This window comes from Podarcis melisellensis (genome assembly GCF_964234715.1).
Source record: "Podarcis melisellensis genome assembly, chromosome: 14".
Classification (NCBI taxonomy): Eukaryota; Metazoa; Chordata; class Lepidosauria; order Squamata; family Lacertidae; genus Podarcis; species Podarcis melisellensis.
The window spans coordinates 38,470,237-38,493,794 of NC_138546.1; the positions used below are offsets into that span (position 1 = coordinate 38,470,237).

The 23,558-nt window shown below is 41.6% G+C and overlaps 1 protein-coding gene across 4 annotated transcripts in view; it reads left to right on the forward strand.

Annotated features, from left to right (window-relative positions):
* USP8 (ubiquitin specific peptidase 8) overlaps window positions 1–23,386 on the forward strand; it is a 36,798-nt gene extending 13,412 nt beyond the window's left edge. For 2 of the 4 annotated variants that reach the window (XM_081888443.1, XM_081888444.1), the window contains exons 6-20: window positions 214–265; window positions 1,921–2,065; window positions 3,368–3,530; window positions 4,360–4,504; window positions 6,844–7,076; window positions 8,393–9,001; window positions 10,913–11,002; window positions 11,514–11,594; window positions 11,918–12,180; window positions 13,469–13,681; window positions 15,671–15,881; window positions 20,083–20,319; window positions 20,472–20,614; window positions 22,357–22,489; window positions 22,721–23,386. In XM_081888443.1, the coding sequence (XP_081744569.1) occupies window positions 214–265; window positions 1,921–2,065; window positions 3,368–3,530; window positions 4,360–4,504; window positions 6,844–7,076; window positions 8,393–9,001; window positions 10,913–11,002; window positions 11,514–11,594; window positions 11,918–12,180; window positions 13,469–13,681; window positions 15,671–15,881; window positions 20,083–20,319; window positions 20,472–20,614; window positions 22,357–22,489; window positions 22,721–22,906 (2,904 nt within the window). In that variant the 3' untranslated portion in view covers window positions 22,907–23,386. The remainder of the gene's footprint in view (window positions 1–213; window positions 266–1,920; window positions 2,066–3,367; window positions 3,531–4,359; window positions 4,505–6,843; window positions 7,077–8,392; window positions 9,002–10,912; window positions 11,003–11,513; window positions 11,595–11,917; window positions 12,181–13,468; window positions 13,682–15,670; window positions 15,882–20,082; window positions 20,320–20,471; window positions 20,615–22,356; window positions 22,490–22,720) is intronic. The other 2 variants (XM_081888445.1, XM_081888446.1) reach the window with 2 other exon arrangements.
* The last annotated feature ends 172 nt before the right edge of the window (window positions 23,387–23,558 follow it).

Below are 23,558 nucleotides of genomic sequence, written 5' to 3' on the forward strand. Positions count from 1 at the left end.
AAGAGTGGTTGCTTCAGAAAGGCCTGGTTTAATCACAGGTGTAAATCCTGTTGAATTTAATAGGGCTTACATTCAGGTAAGTGGGAACAGGACTGCAGCCTTACTGACTTCAGAAAGATGTGTATGTGTGAATTAAGAATATAAAAACAGCTGCTTTTAATGCATTTTTAATTGCTGAAAATCCTTTTTTTCTAAAATGCTAACGTAATATAGATCAATGGTGAGAAGAAGAGTTCAACAGAAATAAAGAATCAACCTGAAACCGGTAAGTGACATCTCTCCATTATCCTCAGTTCTGCTCTCCATAGTAGAGACTACAAACAGAACAGGAATTTATCTGTAGATCACTCTTGTCTAAATGACTCAAATAAGTTAATTCATAGGGACTACAAGAAAGGCAGCTGTTCCTCCTCACCAACTACTCCCATTCATGTGGGGCTGCCTAGATAGACCTAGGAGGGAATTCCTTTCTATCACTTAAGTATGGAATTTGACCCAGAGGTGAGAGCAAAATATATCTCATAAATGCTCCCCATGGTGAAGTGTCTGCCGGAATGCTCCTCCCTATCTTGGTTCAAGTAATTTTCTAAGCATTTGCAATGGATACTTTACATAAGATCTGTATGTGCTATCTTCACCCTGTTCGCAGTTTGTGTTCCGTAGGGTAACGATAAGAAGATACTATGATTTGAAAATGGGGCTATAATGCATGGTTGTTCCTAACCAACCACCGAGATCAGGCGGGATTGGGCTTGTTCAAGGTGGTATGGCTGTAGGCGATCCTAAGCAACAAGCTTGAAAGTTGTAAGATACCACTCAGAAATCTGTGCACCTCCATTCTGCAATTTCTTTATGGGCATCTTCACCCATTTTAACAACAGCTGTTCTCTGGAGGTGTGTCGGAGGCCTCCAGTACAACCAGGAGTGAAGCCCCGCCCCCTCGTAGGGATAGGCAAGTCATGTGACAATAGGGATGTAAAAAGGCTCTGCCTGCAGCTCTTTTGACTGCCTTGCTGGGAATAGATTTTTCTCAGCTCCTTCTTGTCCGGATTTCCCTTGATATGAAATAAGTGGCTTCACTAAGTAAGTGATTGCAGACGACAGGGCAGCAATGGTGGGGCTGCGTTGCTCTCCTGGCTAACACAGTGCAGCTCATTGCTGTCACTTGCTAAGAGTGAGGGACAAGGCAGCGGAAAACCTGGCCTGGTGCAGGTGCATTGGGGAAACCAATCCATAGAATCAAAGAATTGTAGAGTTGGAAGGGACCCCAAAGGTCATCCAGTCCAACCCCCTGCAATGTAAGAATCTCAAGTAGATTCTCAGCATGACAGATGCTCCCAAAACCAATGCTTTTAAAGTTGCGCCCACATCATTATTATTATTATTATTGTTGTTGTTGTTATTGCCAAACTTCCTCATGCATTGTTTCCCTGGCAGTCCCTACTGGCATTATACTTGTTCACAAGCATAATTCAGTGAGAATCATCTCTTTAAAACATTAATAGAGTTATTTTTTTAAAAAGAACTTTAACAAGCGTTTGTATTCTGATCTACAGTGGTGCCTCGCAAGACGAAAAGAATCCGTTCCGCGAGTCTCTTCGTCTTGCGTTTTTTTCGTCTTGCAAAGCAAGCCCATTAGCGGATTAGCGCTATTAGCGGTCTTAGCGGATCAGCTGATTAGCAGCTTAGCGGATCAGCTGATAAGGGGCTTAGCGGCTTGGGAAAAAGGGGGGGGGGAAATCCCGCAGGAACTCGCAATACATTTTCGTCTTGCGAAGCAAGCCCATAGGAAATTTGTTTTGCGAAGTACCTCCAAAACGGAAAACCCTTTCGTCTAGCGGGTTTTCTGTCTTGCGAGGCATTCGTCTTGCGGGGCACCACTGTATCAGCTTTTTAAAAAAACAATTTCTCTCTCCCAAGGAACAATCACAGCAGAGGAATTGTTTAAAATGATGATGGACAAAAGCATTAAGTTGATGATTATGGATGCTCGGTGCTTGAAGGATTACCAGGAGTCCTGCATTGCAAACTCGGTCTGCGTTCCAGAAGAAGCTATCAGTCCTGGGTATGGAATAAACTTTCTTTGCAGAGTCTTAAGACTGTGTACCGATTAAGCGCTTACCATTTATCAGGAGTAGAATGGAGAAAATATGGAACACCTGTTTGTCCAGCTACAATAAAAGGCCTAAAGTACACACAGTAGTCTTGACGACTACTTCTTTTTTGTAAAGGTGCTTAGTTGGTCTACGGAACTTTAGGACATGGGATATGCTGATGGTCCCTAGTTTAATGGACCTTTAAAAGGCCTTAGCAATATTGACAGCACTTGTATAAAATGGTTGTGAGGCAATACTCAGGCTTGGTCTTGGAACCTTAGGAGTAGACAATCGAGAATGGTTGTATCCAGTACTGTTCCTAATCGGAGTAGACCCATTGAGATTAATGGGCATGACTAACTGAGGTCCATTAATTTCAGTGGGCCGAGTAGGACCTAGCTGGTTACAGCCCTCTGTAATATACGGTACTAAGCATGGTTGGAGCAATAATGCCATGGTGACAGTGACTGTTGGCAATAAGCTTGTGAAGATAAGTAGGTGTTAGGGAAGGGAGTTTGGCATCAAGCAGTCCATGAGGAGGAAAGTATGTGCCAAGTCACTGCTTGGGCTCCTCTGTCTCCCCTTATTGTTTTCACTACTGTGCTTTTTGGACCGTTTGAAAGAGCCTGCCTCAGCTCAGCTGAACCCTGCATTCAATCAAATATCCAACAGCTGGTCACCAGAGATCAATGTGAAATGGAAATGTGCATGTTTCTGGTTGCACACTTGGTTTATGTGAGAAGCCTACTAGACCAGGTGGCACTAAGTGTCACTTCCAGAACTGAAGTCTCCAGGCTTTACCAGGGCCATCCCAAGACATTTTGCTGCCTGAGGCAATAACAGCAAATATGCCCCCTGCCAAAAAAAATCATCAAGGTACATAGTAACGTAAAATAGCCAACATTTTTGTATCTGAGACAGAAAATCCCACATGTCTCTCCTTGGGAATAGAAATGCAATAAATCAGTAAATAAACATTTAATTTCTCTTTATGACACCCCAAATTAGTGCCTGAGATGGCTGCCTCACTCTGCCTAATGGGAGGGCCGGCCCTGCTTGTTAAGATGTAATGGAGTGATGTCAGGCTTGGCGACCTGGGCCTACTCTGCATTTTATTGTGTAGTCACCATTGTCCCCCTGGACGGCAATTGATTGCTGCCACAGCTCCTCCTTCAGTTGAATGACAGATTGCACTTTGTGAATTATTACTTTCCCCTTTCTTCTCCCCCCCCCCCCACCCTTATCTTTTATGTTACTGCTTCAAACTTTAGAATCACTGCTAACAGGATTGAGGCTAAACTCCCAGATACATCTAAAGAACCATGGAAGGAGAGAGGACAAGTTGATTATGTTGTTCTGCTTGACTGGTTTAGTTCAGCCAAAGACTTGCAATTAGGAACACCTCTGCGGAGCCTCAAAGATGCCCTTTTCAAGGTGAACATGCTCGGGTTTATTTTTTTCTAGTTACCTTGATAAATGAGATTCCCAGTAGATGTAATTCTGTATCTTAGAGGGCTGTGCTTTGGTAGCTCTGTCAGCAGACACAATCTTTTACTATTTAACTTAAGTCTGCATAAATTTCCATAAGTGATACTTTCCAATGTAGACATAGCATTTGCTGATGGTTTTTTCCCCCTTAACAATAGTTAAATGTTATCTCTGAATAGCTAAACAGTGATTAAAAATTGAGCACAAACCAGAATGTGAACCTGTACTTTTAAGGCAATTAACTGTGGCTCAATAAAACATTGGCAAAGGAGCTTTCATGCCTTTTGGAGATGGAGCTCAGTTAAACATTTAGTATTTATTTCGTAGTTTTATATTGCTAAGAAAGAGTGAGATATATGATTCTTTCAATAAATGTATAATATATTCTTTTTCTAAAGTGAAAGATACAGACAGGCATGACTTTAGCCTTCCTCAAATAGAAAGCAAAATGTTATGGCAATAAATCTAGATGGGCAAAAATGGCTTCACGTATACAATTTCTAAAGAGATACTGAGGTTTTTGAGGTGGTGTACTGAAATGTCTAAATATTTAGAATAAACTTCCCCATAATAAACAAATGTCAGAACAATGTAGTTTTATCTGCCATTTTTATATGTTAAATGTATATTTGTTGTAAAAACAAGGAAAAGACAATCCATCTCTTTCCATTTCACAGAGTGCATTATCTAGCCACATGACCTGATTTTGAGAAATACGAGCTTCGCTTTGAAAGTTCTGTTACTTATTGTAAAATGTTTTGTCTTTCACTTCCAGTGGGAAAGTAAAGCTGTACTGAAGAATGAGCCCTTGGTCTTGGAAGGGGGCTATGAGAACTGGCTCCTTTGCTATCCCCAGTATACAACAAATGCCAAAGTAACTCCACCGCAACATGACAGGAATGAAGCCGTTTCTGTCTCTCGTATGTATTAAAAACACTTTCTGATTTAAAGAAAAAGCTTTCCTAATACTGCAGTTCTGTCCACAACTTACTCAGGAGTACATCCTACTGAAATCAGCGGGGCTTGCTCCCAAGTAAGCTCCTGTAAGATTGAGCTGCACAGATTGCGTTCCTAAGCCTACCTATTTATTTGTAGATCTTCAGACTATTGCGCAGAACTGTTATTGTGGGTGAACTGCCTTTTAAAAGTCAGGGTGGGAATATATTTCATGACCTATGATGATCTTGCCACCTGCTTCAGAGACGAAAAGATTATACTTAGCATAATTTGGATATCAATAATCTGACTACAGCTCTGCTTCTTGGGGGCTTGGCTTGTCATTGTTCATATGGATCACTTTCAGGTGATTGCTTGTAGGAGAGTGAATTGCTGCCTAAATGTCCTACCTACTTGGAGCTTTTGGAGGAAATAATCCAAATTGAAATAAGACCAAACGGCCACGGTATTACACATTGAACACATGATAAATCTGCAACTGGTTTCACTCTGTGGTCAGTTGGTATTTCATTAAGTTTAAATAGTAGATCCTAATGGTTGTTACACTGACATATCTTTAATCCTCTTTAAGGGGATTATTTATTGCTCAGCTTTTCCTCCAGAAAACATACATAGCAGTTGACCAGATTAAAAAAAATATGAAAGCAATAAATCATAGAGGTGCAAAGTTACAAAAAAAAACCAAACAAACTGAAAATGTAAAACAGCAGGCTATGACTGAAGCAATAGATTAAAAGCAAGCTGAATAAAAATGGCCCTGGACAGATATCTAAAAACTAAAAAAAATCCTGGTGGATCTCCTTTGGAGGGTTTATAGCAATCTCATTGCCATCACCACAAAGGTCCTGCCTTGGGTACTTGTCTGTCTAATCTACGATTGGGGAACCTTTTTGGCTTTAGGAGCCAGATCCTCGTCAGGTCCTTGCAGGCCAAATTTGACAGGTGGGCGGGGCTGCTGACCTGACAGTCACATGGCGTCATTGTGATGTCATGTAATTGACAGGTGGGTGAGGCTATCCACCTGCCAAAATGCCTCCCATGGGTTTCGCAAGCAAAGACAATGGGGAGAACTTCTCCAGCACTCTGCCTTTGCCATCCCCTCTAGTCATCCCTATTTTAACGGGCTATTCCCAGACTTACAGAAACCATGGCTTCTGATTTGATTCCAGAATGTCCCGGGGACGAGCCAGCACTTGCAGTTGGTGCCGTGCTCTTGCACAAGTCAGCTGACTTGGGAGAGAGTGCAGCCCCAAAAGATGCACTTTTTTGGTGCTGTGCTCTTGCCTCCCAATTTTCATCAGGGGAATGTTGGAGGGTATGCTTTGCTTGTGAAACGTGGCTCTTTTTCTCCCTTCTCTGTTGTTTGAGGTGGGTTTTGCAAAAAAGGCAGTGAGGGGGCTTCTCCAGCACTGTCTTTGCTTGAGATCATGGACTTAAGATGGGATGAGGGAGGAGATTTGTAAAAGCCTTCCCCCTTCCCTTTTAAGTACCCAATCTTGAATTTGAATTGAATTTATTACGGTCCCAGACTAGACTCACATACCGTACTATACAAATCAGAAACAATAAAATTAAATTTAAATTAAGAATCAATGTAACGATAAACAATACAATTATGGCCACAGTTAGAATATGGTTTAAGTCTTAATCTCTACAATATTATCTATTATTTGCTTCTAAGACCTTAGTTTTTATAATAGCACAGCTTGTTCCCTATGTTTTATGGCAACCGCACAAAATTTGGGCACCTTTAACATGATCTCTGGATCCTTGTCCTCTATCAGAGATTTTAAATTCCCACTTGGAATTTTCTGTATAACAGGGGTGATAAAAACCAAGTGTATATCCCTGTAAAAACGGCATCGTAGCAGGACGGTTTCCACCTCTATCGCGCCGCAGGGGCAGTATCCAATCTTGCACCAATCTGCCTCCCATCTTTAATCTGCACTCATCAGACAATGAGTGGAGATGAAATCCTGCTCCCTAGGCTGGGCGATCCTGATCTCTATTGGGAGAGAAAACCCCTGTTTTCCCACCCATCAACCGACATCCCCAGTGACATCAGCAGGCGGGCATAGTTTGGGAAACGCCCTTGGCAGGGCCAGGATAAATTTGCATGCTGGAGTTTCTCCATCCCTGGTGTAATCTCTCAAAAGGGCAGAACCAAGAAGTGCTCCTCCAAAACGGATATTGACTGTGGCAGAGGAGGAGACACATTTGGGTAACAGTTCATTTAAACGTACATTATTTCTCCTACAAAAAAATCTGAAAACAAAAACATAACCTTCTTTTCATGTTTCAGTGGATTTTACTTATCCATCTTTGGAAGAACCAGCTCCATCTGCAGTACCTGTTGTCCATGTAAAACCTTCTGTGGTGGAAGTTACCGAAAGACCTAATATTGCAAATGATCAAGAGGAGAGAGTGGACACGTTTCAACCACCAGCTCCTTGTGGATCAATTGCTACTCCTGCTAAGTCTGAAAACCTACCTGCCATAGTCCAACCAGTGTCTGCAGTAAAGATTATTCCTCAGGTGAGTGATTCTTAGCAAGAAAAAAACTTTCTGCTTGGACTGTGACATAACAGGGCCACCTTTTTGCCTTATTTTATAGAATTGCTACAGGGAGGATGAGCCTGCTTTTTCTGAAATGCTAAGAGAGAGGAAAGACCTGCACTGTAATACAATAAATGCAAGGTGAAATAGCTATCCTGTAAATGTTTCCAGCTGCCTTGCTAAGAAATATGAAGGAAAGACCCTGGTAACTGGTTGGGGAAGAAAAGACCTTGTTCTCCATGGACAAAAATCATAAACCTTAGGCCTGTGTAACCTGCTGGGTGATTGTCTTTAACTGGCAAAGCAAACATACTTGAGTCGCACTACAAGAGACTTTGGAAGCATTCAAAATTGGCTTCTGTTTGGAAATTTCCAATGCTCTTTTCAGCATTATCGCTTCCAAGGCAGATAACAAGACCATTAAAACAGTAAAACAAATACTCAGAAAAGCAATAATAATAAGCAGCAGAGCCATATGATCATAAAAATCACACCAGTGACAGCTGAAGACAAGTTGTTTGAGTGGAGATTTTTGTCTCAGATTTTATCAGTGCTGGATTGAAATTTATGTATGGGGATTTTTCCTACTGTTAAATTGCTTTGGGGAGTTATATAGGAAGTATTTAATAAATTTAATGAATAACATTTAGGGGAGGAGAATTGCTCATCCTAGAAATGTAAATGGTCCGCAACTACAAATACGTGTTCAGGTATTTCTCACCTAACCACCCCTGTAGGTTCTCCCTGGGAAGAGGATGGGGCTTTCTCACTTTCTTACTACAGCAAGACCTGAGTCTGGGCAACTGAGGATTTAATCTCCCAGGATGAGGAGAAAACCCATGTTCAAATAAAACTGGCTAGGCCATACAAGCATAATTCCTCCCCCCCCCCCTTGTGTGCAGGTTTGCATTAGGGTTGTAGCATATTCTCCCTCATTACTAATTTTTAGGAAGGGTCTAAAAACATTCCTATTTATCAGTGCGTTTTGTGGCTGAAAGATCTGTTGTTGGCAACCCTGAAATTCTTAGCTATGAAAGTAGTTGATCGTGTGGGTTTTTAAAGAAATTTTAAACTGTTTTTATAAATTGTATATTATCATTGACGTGTTTGCTGCCCTGGGTTACTTCAGGAGAAAAGGCAGGATATGAATAAATAAATACTTTTGCCCAGACTGAAATACCTTTGTAAAACCATAAAAGTGAGTAGTAGAGAATGTTGGCACTGAGTGATCTATGAGGGAACGTAGCTTGCAAATCTTACCAAAATATGTCTATTTAACTTTTTTGCCCTTTCAGATTGATCGTACAAAAAAGCCTTCAGCAAAAATACCAGACGCTGATAACAGGCCAAGAGCTGAAAGCCCAACCATTGGCAAGCAGCTCATTTCAAATGGCAGAGTGGTTCCAGATCGTTCCACAAAGCCTCCCTTGGATGCTAAGGCCAGTCTGAGAGAGGAGGAGAAAGGCCACCTACCAGCGGAAAAGGCTTCCCAGTTGGAGAAAAGCAAGCAAGAAAAAGAACTGCAAGAGAAGCAACAGGAAGAACAGAGGGAGAAGCTGAGGCAGGAGAAGCAAGAAGAAGAGCAGAGAGCGAGAGAGGAGCAGAGGGAGAAGGAAGGCAGGGAGCACCTCCAGAAAGCAAAAGAGAAAGAGAAGGGAGAAAAAGACCAGCCAGCCAACAAAGGGGCAGCTGAGAAGCAAGAGGTGGAGAATGCGCCCAAGGAGCTCACAGACATGAAAAAAGGAAGCAGAACCGAAAATGAATCCCCTGAAGTCAGAAAACCGGACACTGACAAAATTGTTGTGGGTGAAAAAGACAAGGTTACCTGGACACCAGAAATGCAGAGGCGCAGATTTGCAGAGGAGTCCCGGGCGTCCATGAGGGTGGATTCTGGCTCAGGCAAGGTGAGCAATTCATGGGCATAAAAGGCAAGCATCCTGCTTTGTCTAAAGAGTCTTCCCTTTACCCCCTGAAAATGAGTAATTCTATCAAAGCCAGAGAGGCACCTTTACTGTTTCAGCTCCAGCCCTATCAGGAGGCAAGTTCCCAACTGAGGTGAATCGTGGAGGGAGAAAGGCAGACTAGTGAATTTGCACATTCCTAATAGGGAAAGGGACGCGGGTGGCTCTGTGGGTTAAACCACAGAGCCTAGGGCTTGCCAATCAGAAGGTTGGCAGTTTGAATCCCCGTGACGGGGTGAGCTCCCGTTGCTCGGTCCCTGCTTCTGCCAACCTAGCAGTTCGAAAGCATGTCAAAATGTAAGTAGATAAATAGGTACCGCCCTGGTGGGAAGGTAAATGGCGTTTCCGTGCACTGCTCTGGTTCGCCAGAAGCGGCTTAGTCATGCTGGCCACATGACCCGGAAGCTGTATGCCAGCTCTCTCAGCTAGTAAAGCGAGATGAGCGCTGCAACCCCAGAGTCTGGACCTAATGGTCAGGGGTCCCTTTACCTTTACCTTAATAGGGAAAGGGCTTGAGAGGTTTTAATGAAGCTCCCATAGATTCCGTTATCTCACACAGGAAACCTTCCTGCGAACCTTTCACACAGCAGGAAGAGTGGGCTTCCCACACACCCATCCCCACTACTCTGCTGCATGTGGTAGAGGGGTGAGTAAACCTTCCATGTCACTCATGGCTCCTGGAAAGGCACTAAGCCACCCACCTTTCCACATTTTCAAGCATCTGCATAAGGTTAGAGTAGCACAGAAGTGATTGCTAGGTGTTTTGTAGAGCAGGAGGCAGCAGATGCTGAAAACACAGCAGAGGGGTTGTTGTTTTTTTAAAAAGGAAGGCAGTGGTGATTCAGAGGGTTTTATTTTTTAATCCTTGCCACAATAAAACATTGGTGGTCTCTACAGGCCACAAAAACCCTCCTGGAAGCTGTAAGGCCCACTGGCCACAGCTTTACCACCCTTTCTTAAACTAAAACATGGGTGGAATACCAATTCATTTACAGGATTTGCTGATTAAGGAGTTTTGCTCTTCCTCCCCACCCCCACAAAAGCAGATACATATAGAAATGGCTTGCCATTGTTGTTGCTGTTTTTACTGATCGCTTTTACTGATCATGACTTGCTGCTTTCTTGGAAGAGAAAAAATCCCTGAGGAACTAAGAGGTGTTTCAGATGAGAAGATCTAAGATTGGCAAGCGCTGGCATGTTCAGGGTTCTCCTTGGACATAATGTTCGTTGGGGAGAAAACCCCCACAAATATCTGACTGAAACATGAACTGCTCACTAGCAGCGATACCAAGCATGTTCAGCAGAGTTTTTCAAGGGCTGAGAATCCAGAGGTTTTGGAGCAATTTTCTTACAGGGCAGTTTTGGCTAGTTGCATGTGAGTCTTAGAAAGTTATATTCCTTATATAGTGGTACCTCGGGTTAAGTACTTAATTCGTTCCGTAGGTCTGTACTTAACCTGAAACTGTTCTTAACCTGAAGCACCACTTTAGCTAATGGGGCTTCCTGCTGCTGCCGCACCGCCGGAGCACAATTTCTGTTCTCATACTGAAGCAAAGTTCTTAACCTTGAAGCACTATTTCTGGGTTAGCGGAGTCTGTAACCTGAAGCGTATGTAACCCAAGGTACCACTGTATACAACGCAGCTAGCAATTTTCACTTTGAAATACATCTTCACATTCGTCAGTGTTTTGTTTTGGGTGTCTTTGTACTCCGTAGCAATTCATCCAGAGTAAAGTGCTATTTTATGTGATTCTGTTGTGTATTGCAGTCATGTTATACTAACATTGAGGCGTTTTGGAGCTTGATAAATTAATTAATGAAAACTGAAAGTTTCTCTTTCAAAATCTTTTACAGCAGACTGGGGTTACAGGACAACCAGAAAGAGACACCCAAAAGCCAGAAGCCATTAGAGATGATACTGAACAAGACTCTGAAAAAAATAAAGTAAATTCATTGTGAGGTGTCTGTGTCTAGCCGCTGAAACCTAGTGCCGATGTCATAACATGGCCTCAATTTACATTCGTTGTCATGTAACTGTTTGTGTTACATTTCATAAAATGCATTTCAACATTTTATTTTTCATAAATAATAATAATGGGTTGCAGCCAGTGGTAGTCCTTCTCAGAGTAGACCTATAGAAATTGATGGACATGTCTAACCTAGGTTTAGTAATTTCAGTTGGTCAGCTCTGAGTAGGACTTAGTGGAATACAATAGATACAGTGGCTTGTATCTTACGTAGTGTGAAGTAACCATCATGTCTGTGCTTGGATTTTTGAATGTGCAACAGGATGGTGTTTTGCACTAGCCCGAAACATTGATTGATAACTTGAACTTTTTGAATTTTTAAAGCACATAATCTCCTTTATGCAGAAAGCCTGCAAAATGCTGAGGACAGCCAAAGTAGGTATGTATCTTTTAAGACCCACAGTTTTGATCTGTGTTGTTCTTTTCAGTCTCAGCGGGAGCCACTAACAAGGGCACGGAGTGAGGAGATGGGGAGGATAATACCAGGACTGCCACTTGGTTGGGTCAAGGTGAGTAGAATGTCTTCTGATGTTCTGGGTTTTTTCTGCTTGTGAACACTCTTGCGCTGAACCCATTTTTACATTTGCTGTTTGGATGTTGAGAAAAATATGGTAATTGCCATATAATTGGACCCAGAAGTTAAACCTGTAAGACTGAGAAGAGTGGCACAAGCCAATAATATGCCAATATTACGTCACTCTAGAGGCCATTATAATACTTTTCCATCTGGGTTATGCTAGGAAAGAAATACGAATTTCAAAAGTGACTGTGCAATCTTTGCAGTTGTCATATAACTTGCTCCCTTTTCTCTTTGTGCACATGTCACGTGAAGTTTCTGGAGCCAGTCACGGGAACTTTTCGTTACTACCACACTCCAACAAATACAGTTCACATGTATCCACCAGAAATGACTCAGTCAGCCACTCCACCATCGACCCCGCCAACACATAAACCAAAGATTCAGGCTGTTGATCAGCGGGAAAGGGAACATTCCAAATTGAAGCGCTCTTACTCCTCGCCAGACATAACCCAGGCCATTCAAGAGGAAGAGACAAAGAAAATCACCGTCAAGCCTACTATCAACCGTGAGAACAAGTACGTCTGCTGGAAACTCACAAACAGTGTTATAAGACTTGATTTTCTAGGGTACCTGCTAAAAATGTCTTTTACAGTTACTGAAATATGTGAAGGATTAGAAATGTTTGCCATTTGTGTGATTATGTTCCACCATGTCCGGTGTGGGGGACTTTTGGCTATATAGATGTTGCTGATCTACAACTCCCATCATCCTTAGCGATGATTGTTGGAGCTGATGGGAGTTTCTCTTTATCTGGGGGGGGGGCAAAGGTTCCCCCACACATGCGCAATGTGGATATTGCAGAGACGTGTTTATTCCCATAAAAGCTTGTTAGAACAAATCTTATGCAAGCCTTTTAAGTGTGTGTATGAACACACACATATACATGCCCACCCACATACAACTAGCTGTAGTTTCAATATATTGTCCAGAATAAGTTTGAAGTCCACATCATGATATCGGTTTCATAATATCTGACATGGGGATACATCGTGAATCACGGTGTGTGTGTGTGTGTGTGTGCGCTATGTAAAAAATTGTGATATGGGGAAAGCCAGTCATCACTTCTCTCCTGATTCTTGCCACCCCTGTTGCTCTGTACTATAAAATAACAGTTGTAACAATATGGCAACAGTAAGTAAAAACATATCAGTTTTTGACCCCTAAGTAGTAGCAGTTGCTACGTAGTTACATCGTTATTTCAGACATTGTGATGTATATCAGTATATCGTGATGTTTAGCTGGTGATATCACTCAGTCCTAGCACACACACAAACTATTGGTTCAGCATTTCATTTCCATCCTTCGAAAGCCTGATGTTTCTATTTTAAAACTTATAGCTTGCTAGGGCAAGGATACCTTGTTATCTGAAAGGAGCAAAGTATCACAAAGACTCTCAAGTATCCTTTAGTATTTATAATCTGAATGAGTTTGGGCATGATCAAGACAAAGTTAAGCACTTTAAAGTCTCATAAGAGAGTCAAGCAGACAGAGAAGGTTAAATCTGTATTAATCTGTATTAATATTCTACTCTACAAAGTAAAATTTTGCAGTAGCATATGTAACAAAAGCACTTAAACCTTTTTTTAAAAAAAATGTCATTCCCATTTCACTAAAATGAAAAAGGCTGCAGTTAATATTATATAGCACATACTTGTCTATTCCTACAGATTTCTGGAAACTCACTTTTGTTCCATTGATTCATGAGAGACATGCTAGTGACACCTTAGAGACGGATTCGGCTCAGTTTTTTTAAAAAAGCATGAAAATACATTTCACTCTTTAATATTACCTCTTTCCTTACAGACCAGTAAGCTATCCTAAAACTGAAATCTCAAGGCTCTCTGCGTCTCAGATTCGTAATCTCAACCCTGTATTCGGCGGAATGGGACCAGCTCTGACCGGCCTCCGTAATTTGGGAAACACTTGCTATATGAACTCTGTGTTACAGTGCCTGTGTAATGCACCGCACCTGGCTGATTATTTCAACAGGAACTTGTATCAAGATGATATCAACCGGTATTTATTTATTTATTTATTTATTTATTTATTTATTTATTTGCTTGTTTGTTTGACTGCTCCCATTAACACACAGCTGAGTGCGAAACTTGTTTCATCTGTTTAGATATGCTGCTTTAGTGAAATCGTAGTGTCGTTTATTTTCTTTAGCACATTTATCTCGGAACTTAAGGCAGTAGGCATAGTCTTTCCAGAGCATCTCCCATCCAGGAACTGAATAGCCATAGACATGATTTATCTTTAATCTAGGTTTGGTTTATTTAATCTTACATCTACCGCCTTGCTCCTTTTATCTCAAAAGCGGCCAAGGCAAGTACGAAACAAAACATGAAAACAACAAAACATCAAACGGAATACAGCAGATTAAAGTGCATCAGCTCTAAAAAATAAATAACATCAGCCAAACAAGGCAAAGCCCTTTTCTGGACAGTGTGACCAAGTGATAGCTAAGCAGATCTCATGGGGCAGGTAGTTCCACATCTTGGGCCCTGTAGTGGAGAATGGTTTGTTCTGCTTCCGCTGCCTGAGGCAATGTTGTGCGGATGCCTGATGATCGTCTTCCAAAGCAGCTACTCTATTCCGAACTTAAAAATGGAAAGCATAATGCTGGTGGTCAACAAAAGAGCTTTAAAGGCAAATCATTTAAAATGTAGTATAAACACTGACAACTGGGAAACACTGGCCTGCAAGTGCTCCAGTTGGAGAACAGCCATTACCAAAGGTGTCATGGGCTTTGAAGACACTCGAACTCAGGATGCAAGGGAGAAACGTGCTAAGAGGAAGGCACACTTGGCAAATCCACACCGTGACCAACTCCCGCCTGAAAACCAATGTCCCCACAGTGGAAGGACGTGTGGATCCAGAATTGGCCTCCGCAGTCACTTAAGGACTCATTGTTAAAACTGTGTTTATGGAAGACAATCTTACTTGGCTACGAGTGATCACCAAAGAAGAAGAGTTTCTCGGAGTCACAAGGGAGGAGAGAGCTTTCTGTGGTGGGCTTTCCGTAGTCATGCGGTTTGATCAGTGTGAGCAGTGTTCGAAATTAGCCAGGCCCCAGGCACATTTTGAACCTGGCTTTCAGCCGCTTGCGACCAAGTGAAGATGCCTGGGCACCAGGATGGGACCTGACATCTCCACCATCTGGGGATCATTGGATCTGGACTGTTTTTTGCACCCTAATACCCCATCCTGTAGGGACGCAGGTGGCGCTGTGGGTTAAACCACAGAGCCTAGGACTTGCCAATCAGAAGGTGGTTCGAATCCCTACAACAGGGTGAGCTCCCGTTGCTTGGTCCCTGCTCCTGCCAACCTAGCAGTTCGAAAGCACTTCAAAGTGCAAGTAGATAAATAGGTACCACTCCGGCAGGAAGGTAAACAGTGTTTCCGTGTGCTGCTCTGGTTCACCAGAAGTGGCTTAGTCACGCTGGCCACATGACCCGGAAGCTGTATGCCGGCTGCCTCGGCCAATAAAGCGAGATGAGTGTCGCAACCCCAGAGTCAGCCACAACTGGACCTAATGGTCAGGGGTCCCTTTACCTTCTACCCCATCCTGTAGAATTCTATCAGTCATATTTTATTTGCACAATCAGAATGAATTTCTGGAACCAAATTGCTTTTCCTGTGCAGCCTGAGCAGGAGCAGACACCGTTAAGAAAAAGAGGTCGCAATAGGCCAATAGATATGTCCCTGGATCAAGTGACTAAGTCCTCAAAGCTCTGAACTAGCTGGATGTTGAACTGAACTGAACTGCTCTTCTTATGTTCTTAATACCCTCTTCAATGTTCCAGCCAGCCCGGCCTCTTTGAAGGCGAGAGGCCATACAGCATACAGTAGGCAAAATATATTCACTTAGTGTTTTACTATTGATGTATATATTGCTCCACTCGGGGAATAAGGATAAACATGCAAGTGACAGCATTCTGTTTGTTTCAGATAATTATGTCTCTAAAAATGGTGTCAGCCATTAAACTCTCTTGTTATTTGCAGGTCAAATTTCTTAGGGCACAAAGGTGAAATTGCTGAGGAGTTTGGCATTATCGTGAAAGCTCTTTGGACCGGACAATACAGATATATCAGTCCAAAAGACTTTAAATTTACTATTGGGAAGATCAATGACCAATTTGCAGGGTACAGCCAGCAAGACTCTCAAGAATTGCTTCTGTTCTTAATGGATGGTCTACATGAAGATTTAAATAAAGTAAGTTTGATTTTTGGTGAAAATTAAGCATTTCGTTTCAGAATTTAACATGCTAACCACCCGACCCCCAACCAAAAGGTTTTGTATTTACTCTTTTGTTTGAACCATGAGGGCAAAGGGGGGGTTGCACTTCTGCCTTTACAAGCTATTTGAAGTGTTTGGGTTTTGTTTTGCTTTTTAAATAGAATTTAAATTCTTTAGGTTTTTAATTCTGCATGTTTTATTGTTGTAAGTCACTTTGAGACCAATAATAATATTTGTATGCCGCCCATCTGACTGGGTTGCCACAGCCACTCTGGCGGCTCACAGCAGAGTATTAAAAACACCATAAAATATTAAAAACTTCCCTAAACAGGGCTGCCTTCAGATGTGAAGTTGCCTAGATGGTGAAAAATGGGATATATATTGTTTAAGAGAGTAAGGAAGTACTACATGACAAACATCACACTTAGTTTGACCTAAAATCTAAAGTGGGCAGTTGTTACTGCTTTGGCTGTAAATTTTTAATAAGTATTTCTTCACTCATTGCATAATTATATTTGCCATGGGATTTTTGATGTTTATTAACATAGACCAATGAGCAAGTGAGACCTCCAACGAGATGTCAAAGTGCTGAGTACTTTTCTTTAGCATGCCAACCAACCAGCTGCCTTTTAGATTGCTCCATTCTATTCTACAAACACCCATTTTCCATTTTTAATTCCAACAGACACTCAACATTCTGTTGTTGGTTCCCCCCCCCAATGCATTTTCAGTTTTAACAGCGCACCATATACATTTTATCTTACAGTGGTTTTTTTTACAGACTTCCCAACCTAATCTTCAGCGACATTCTAACAAAGTCTTGTTTTGCTGCCTAGCCATAGTTTAACACACTCAAAATTATGTAGCCACTGAGCATGATCAGTCCTTGTTTGGCTGTTCTGGATTCTGCTTTTGTGTCTTTACCCCCCCTTGGAGGGACAGTTTGCCATATTGACTCCATATAGCTCTTTAGAACCAGGTGCTGTAAAGAAACAATGGAGGATGCTTTGCTTTTGAGCTTCACAGGGTTATCTAGCTGGGATACAGTTGATAGGCGAATATACAAAATCAGATGATACTTTTTGACCTGAAGCAGCAGAACAATGTCTGTGTTCATTAAGCAGTTTCCTAAAAGCGGAAACCTGGTGCAGAAATCACGAGATCGTTCATGCTTTTTATAGAGAATGTAGCCCTACTCAGGCATTATACTTATGTGTAAAATAAACATGTAAATAAGGAAGTGGGACTGTGCAGAGTAGCCCCACTCCTATGTTGCATGTGCCAAGTAGCATGAAGACAAATACTAGGGGTATTTAAGCACCATTCTTTATGTACTGATGAGGACAAATTCTAGGAACTCCTGGTTGAGATGATTAACAGAAAGGTTGCCTTTCTATTTAATCAAACTGATGCTAGCCCTAAGATCCTTAATTACAGCAAAATATTCACTCTTTTCCCCATCGAGTTCATCATTGTTTCTTTCTGCTAAAATGCCCACGTAAAGAATGAGAAACTCTTAATGCAGAGGCAGATGTGTGCAGCTTAACTGATCTCTAATCAGAATTACTTTAGGAGAAAGCATCTATAAATATAGCCAAGAAATTTAGTATAAAACTGCTTTGCAATATCCAGTTTGTAACGATCAAGGAATTGGGCACAGTCTGTCAAAGACAACTATACTAGTTTCCTTTTGAATTTGAAGGATTTATTTTCTTATTAACTAAGTTCAGTTTTAAAAGGTTTGTCCATCATGTTATCCTCATCTAGCTTACCTTTCCTGAAATTAGCCATGTAATAACTGGATATATATTTTTTTGCAAGATCTGTTTTTCAGTCTTTTTTTTCCTTCCTATTTTTACAAAAACTATGATGTCCTCTTAGAGAGTAAGTAAACCAAAACTTTATTATCCATCTTCTGTCTAGTACATAGATTTATTGTTTGTTTTGCCATGTCATGAGTGTGATAGGAAAAAAAAACCTGTTCTTCATTTCACTCTTGGATGCCACTGCAACTATTCAGTGTTCTGTTCCTAAAACACAAAAGTTCCGCAAAAAGGAGGTTATGGTTATAACCTTATTTGAGTGTGTCTCGTTTCTCCAATCCATTGCAACTACCATTTCTTAGTTAGGTTACACAAACAGCAGAATTAAATTGCAGAATGGACTGTGCTACTTCAGACTGCAGATGGGGGAACACCATTCTGAAGCACTCCCTCACTTAACCACCCCCCCCAAAAAAAACACCTTACTTCAAATAGAAAGTTAGTATAATAAGAAATCCCTTTGCCTTTTGGGCTCATATTCTGCTTAAAATGTGTTAAAGGGATCGTTAAGAAACATGATATCCCAGCAGCAATTAAGTGCTACGGTCCAGTCTGCCATATTCCGCTGTATGTGTAGACTCTATTCAACATTTCGCAAGCTTTTGAGCTGGACCTCCCTGCGCACGTAGACTAGAGAAGACACAAGAGAATGTTGCCAACTGAATTCTCCATCTTCCCTTTTCCCCAACTTCAGTTAGGAAGCCTGTAGCTACCCAAGCTTGAGAACTTCCTTTAGATCACAAGCAGGGATGGCATGATTCAGTTGATCTTACACACACACACACACACACACACACACACACACACACGTACCTTCGTTCTTGAACGGAATCCGTTCCGGAAGTCCGTTCGACTTCCGAAAACATTTGAAAACCAAGGCGCGGCTTCTGATTGGCTGCAGGAGCTTCCTGCACTCAATCGGAAGCAGCATTGGACGTTTGGGTTCCAAAGAACGTTCGCAAACCAGAACACTCACTTCCGGGTTTGCAGCGTTGGGGAGCCAAAACGTTCGAGTCGCAAGGCGTTTGACTACCAAGGTACAACTGTAGATAGATAGTGTACAAACTGGTGTGGAATGTAGCTAAAAAGCTGAGCTACAGATTTGAATCGCCAGTTTGAATCTTGCTTTTGCCATGTTCTCTCCAGATGGCCTTTACCCCCAACCCCAATTGCTCAGCCCTAGCTTTCCATGCCATCTTCAGTATGGGGTTTGGTGGTACTCACCTGCTTTAAAAGCTCGCTGTAAGCCTTGGAGGCTTGTTGTAGCGGGCAGGGCAGTCGGAGGTTGAGGAGGAGGGCAAAGGGGCAAGAATCAAACAAGTGACGGGAGAGAAAGTTAAGAGTATTTGCAAGTTATTTGTTCAGATCTCTATCAAGAGCAATCTTGTCACTTGCCTGGCAGCTGCTCCCTTAGGGGTGGAGGGAGGAGAAAGAGGGGAAGCAGGGTCCTATTCACTGCTGGTATGTGGCCCTTAAAGAAATGTGACTCTTTTTTAAAAATATGCATTTGCTGGGGTTTTTTGTTTACATACACATTAGGTAAAGCATATATTTGTAATGATTTTTTTTTTTTTAATTTATTACGGTCCAGAGACCAACAAAACATTACAAATCAATACAGAGTTCATACAGCCTACCTCCAGGTTAATCAAGCACTTTGTTTGGAATATTGGGCTCATTTGTTCTTTCAACCACCGATAAAAACTTTGCCACTGCCAAAGTTCTAGCTTTTGTCCGGTCTTCCAGTAGGAACCTGACATAGTGAGCCTCTGACTTTCCCGGGAAAGGCACCAGCAAGGGTAGTATCAGTTCAGCCCTGGCCTGCTCATACTTCGCACAATGTAACAAAATATGATTTATGGACTCGATGTCTTGAGCACATGAGCAAAGTCTGTCCTGGTAGGGAACTCCTCTCAACCTACCATCCAGCACTGCAGAGGGGAAGACATTCAGTCTGGCCTTGGTGAAAAGGCTTCGATAGTTAGGTACTGTAATGATAAAACAACAGTAGCAAAATAAGCCAAACACATGAGAGAAAAGGAGAATAGTGGTAAGAAAAGCAAACGAAAGGATTCAAAGAAAACTATCCATCTGTTCTCGCATGTACAAATAATTGCTTTCAGTCTGTGACTCTCGGCAGAAGGTTTCCATTCTTCTGGCCAAGAAAAAATGCAATAGCACAACGTAGCCAGGGTGCTCAAAGAATCTGTTTCAATGTTTGCATGTTTAGCATTATCACCTTCCTTCTGTCTTTCCATAGCTCCACCTGATGATGTTCCTGTCTGTAAAACTTACCTTCATATGTTTCAGTTATGCTTTAAGCATTTTTTTTTTTTTACTTCCCAACTTTCCAGGCTGACAACAGAAAACGTTACAAAGAAGAAAATAATGATAATCTGGATGACTTCAAAGCGGCAGAACTTGCCTGGCACAAACACAAACTGCTCAATGAATCGATTATTGTTGCTCTCTTCCAAGGCCAGTTCAAATCCACAGTTCAGTGTCTTACGTGTCACAAAAAGTCTCGGACCTTTGAGGCTTTTATGCATTTGTCCTTGCCACTTGCATCTACCAGTAAATGTACCCTACAGGTTAGTCAAATGAGTGACTTTAGGTCACTAGTTAACAATGTTTAACTTTCCCAGTTTTTCTTTCAACAAAACTGTTCCTATAAATCCTCACCTCTGCTATAAACCTTTGAATTCAGGTTGTGTTTTGTTTTTGCTTCCCCCCCTCCCCCCAGGAATGCCTTAGATTATTCTCCAAAGAAGAAAAACTGACGGATAACAATAGATTTCATTGTAGTCATTGCAAAACCCGAAGAGATTCTTTGAAAAAATTAGAAATCTGGAAGCTGCCTCCTGTTTTGTTAGTGCACTTGAAGCGGTAAGACTCAAAAGTAACTGTACAGATTATTTAGCCTTCCTAAAAGCTCTAAGGTGATTTTTTTGTTTAATATAACATAGGAAGCTGCTTCATATTGTCCATTTGGTTCAGTTGCAGCTCTCTGGAATGTCAGAGACATTTCAGGCCCTACCTGGTGCTGCTTCTGTTTCATGTTCAGAAATGTAGTCTCTGAAATATATATTTGCATGGGGTAGTGTTGGAGAATGCATAACATACGTATTTTGAGGTGAGAAATGTAATGCGTTCAGAGTCTCTTATGGGCTTATTTTACATTTTGGTGGATAACTCTGGTTCGCAGGCCAGTCTTGTCTGCCAGGGGGTCAAATTCAACCCAGAATGCCATTTCTCAAAACCCACACCTAGTCATCTGACATCCCTCCTATGGTGATGACAACTAATGGGCAGGGGTGATTTCTGTCTTGGCTGCTCTCCTGGGAACAGGCACATGCAGCCAAAGCACAGTGCAGGGCTATTTGAAAGCTCTTTTGCAAACAGTTTTGCATTGCTCTTTAAAACTCCCACAGGGCTTCTTGCAAAAAGACTTTCAACTAGTCTACATTTTAAAGTAAACTGGAGCTTCAATGCACAGAATCATAGTGGTGTTGGGTGATTGACTGATGGGCAGCTCCACCCACTTGTCAAATTTCGCCCAGCACTGGTGGGGAGATAAATATTTGGCCTGCCAGCCAGAAAACATTCCTTGCCCCTGCTTTGCATGTTACATTGGCAATATGGCCTGGTTTCCTGCTGACCACATTAATTAAACCAAGGAGTAGGTTTAATTATACCCAGGGAACTCCTTAAACAAAAGCAAGAGATTTTCAGGATGTGAGATTCATAGAATCATAGAGTTGGAAGAGACCACAAGGGCCATCAAGTCCAACCCCCTGCCAAGCAGGAAACACCATCAGAGCACTCCTGACATATGGTTGTCAAGCCTCTGCTTAAAGACCTCCAAAGAAGGAGACTCCACCACACTCCTTGGCAGCAAATTCCACTGTCAAACAGCTCTTACTGTCAGGAAGTTCTTCCTAATGTTTAGGTGGAATCTTCTTTCTTGTAGTTTGGATCCATTGCTCCGTGTCCGCTTCTCTGGAGCAGCAGAAAACAACCTTTCTCCCTCCTCTATGTGACATCCTTTTATATATTTGAACATGGCTATCATATCACCCCTTAACCTCCTCTTCTCCAGGCTAAACATGCCCAGCTCCCTTAGCCGTTCCTCATAAGGCATCGTTTCCAGGCCTTTGACCATTTTGGTTGCCTTCCTCTGGACACATTCCAGTTTGTCAGTGTCCTTCTTGAACTGTGGTGCCCAGAACTGGACACAGTACTCCAGGTGAGGTCTGACCAGAGCAGAATACAGTGGCACTATTACTTCCCTTGATCTAGATGCTCTACTCCTATTGATGCAGCCCAGAATTGCAGAATTGCAATTCATCCTAAGCCATCCTGCTATTTGGTCACATAAGCAACTAATTGGTCTGTGAGGTGACACTTTGGGAAATTTTACTTTATTTTAATTTTATTTATAAGATTTATATACTGCCCGTCATCAGAAGATCTCAGAGCGGTTCACGAGATTAAAACACAAAACAGAAGCAACGAAACTATGGTGGCATAACATGTGCAATGGATAGCAGTGTGGAAATCCTTGCTTTAGTTTTTTCCATAATATCTTTTCAACTTTTAATGTAATTCTTCATGCTTTTCATGCCTAGGTTTTCTTACGATGGACGGTGGAAACAAAAGCTTCAGTCATCAGTGGACTTCCCATTGGAAAACCTTGACTTATCGCAATATGTTATTGGCCCAAAGAGTAACTTGAAGAGATATAACCTGTTTGCAGTATCTGTAAGTAATTTTGTGTAGCTATGAATCTTACCTGCCAGTTAATCTGTATATAACATCACCTGTTAAGCAACCATGTGCAATGTAGTGTTGTTTATTAACATTTCCCCCATGAAGGCTTTATTCTTTTCAGTAGCACTTGGGAGTAGTTTATGCCTTGATTTTTGAGTACTGGGAAGTATTCGGACCAAATAACATTTTGGGGTCCCCTAATTTCATTCCTGTTCTGTCTAGAATCATTACGGAGGGCTGGATGGAGGACATTACACAGCCTACTGCAAAAATGCTGCCAAACAGCGATGGTTTAAGTTTGATGATCATGAAGTCTCGGACATCTCTGCGTCCTCTGTGAAATCCTCAGCTGCTTATATCCTCCTTTACACTTCTTTTGAACAGCGAACCGCCGATATAGCCACATAAAGAAACATTTGAAGAATATTGGTGTCTTTTTTTGTAAATGCATCCTATAATGAGCTGAGCTGTGATGAGTAAAAGGTCCGTTGCTGAGGAAGAAGATGTTTGCAGCGGTTTCTCAGCTGAGGTGTCTGTTAGTGCTATTGCTTAGTCCAGAAATTGTTAACTCTGCCGTTTAATAATATGGAACAATTAGTTTTGAAAGCACTTATTTTTAGTAATGCTCCAAAATGATAAATCTAGCTTAGCCCTTTTTAAAAGTCATTAATATATGGGTTTAAAATGCCCCTGAACCCAACAATATCTTTTTTCGTCTCCCACATTTATGCCTTTTCACACTAACCTTAAGCTTGATTCTACTGTGAATATCTTAGAATGATGTAAACAGGTAGGAATGTATGTGTACATATTGATTGCAGACTTGCACATGCGAAGTATGTATATAATAAAGGTATGTGGCCCTTTGAGAACCACTAGAACAGAAAAGGGGTTGCTTTTGTTTTGTCTAGAATATCTTCATTCTTACAGATAAGAGCACAGCTGTATTTTTTTGTTTGAGCTATGGCATTGATATCTGCACACCCTAAAATGTATATATTACAGAATTGATTATTTTCCTTTTTAATAACTTATTGAAGCAATTATTTGAAAATACAAT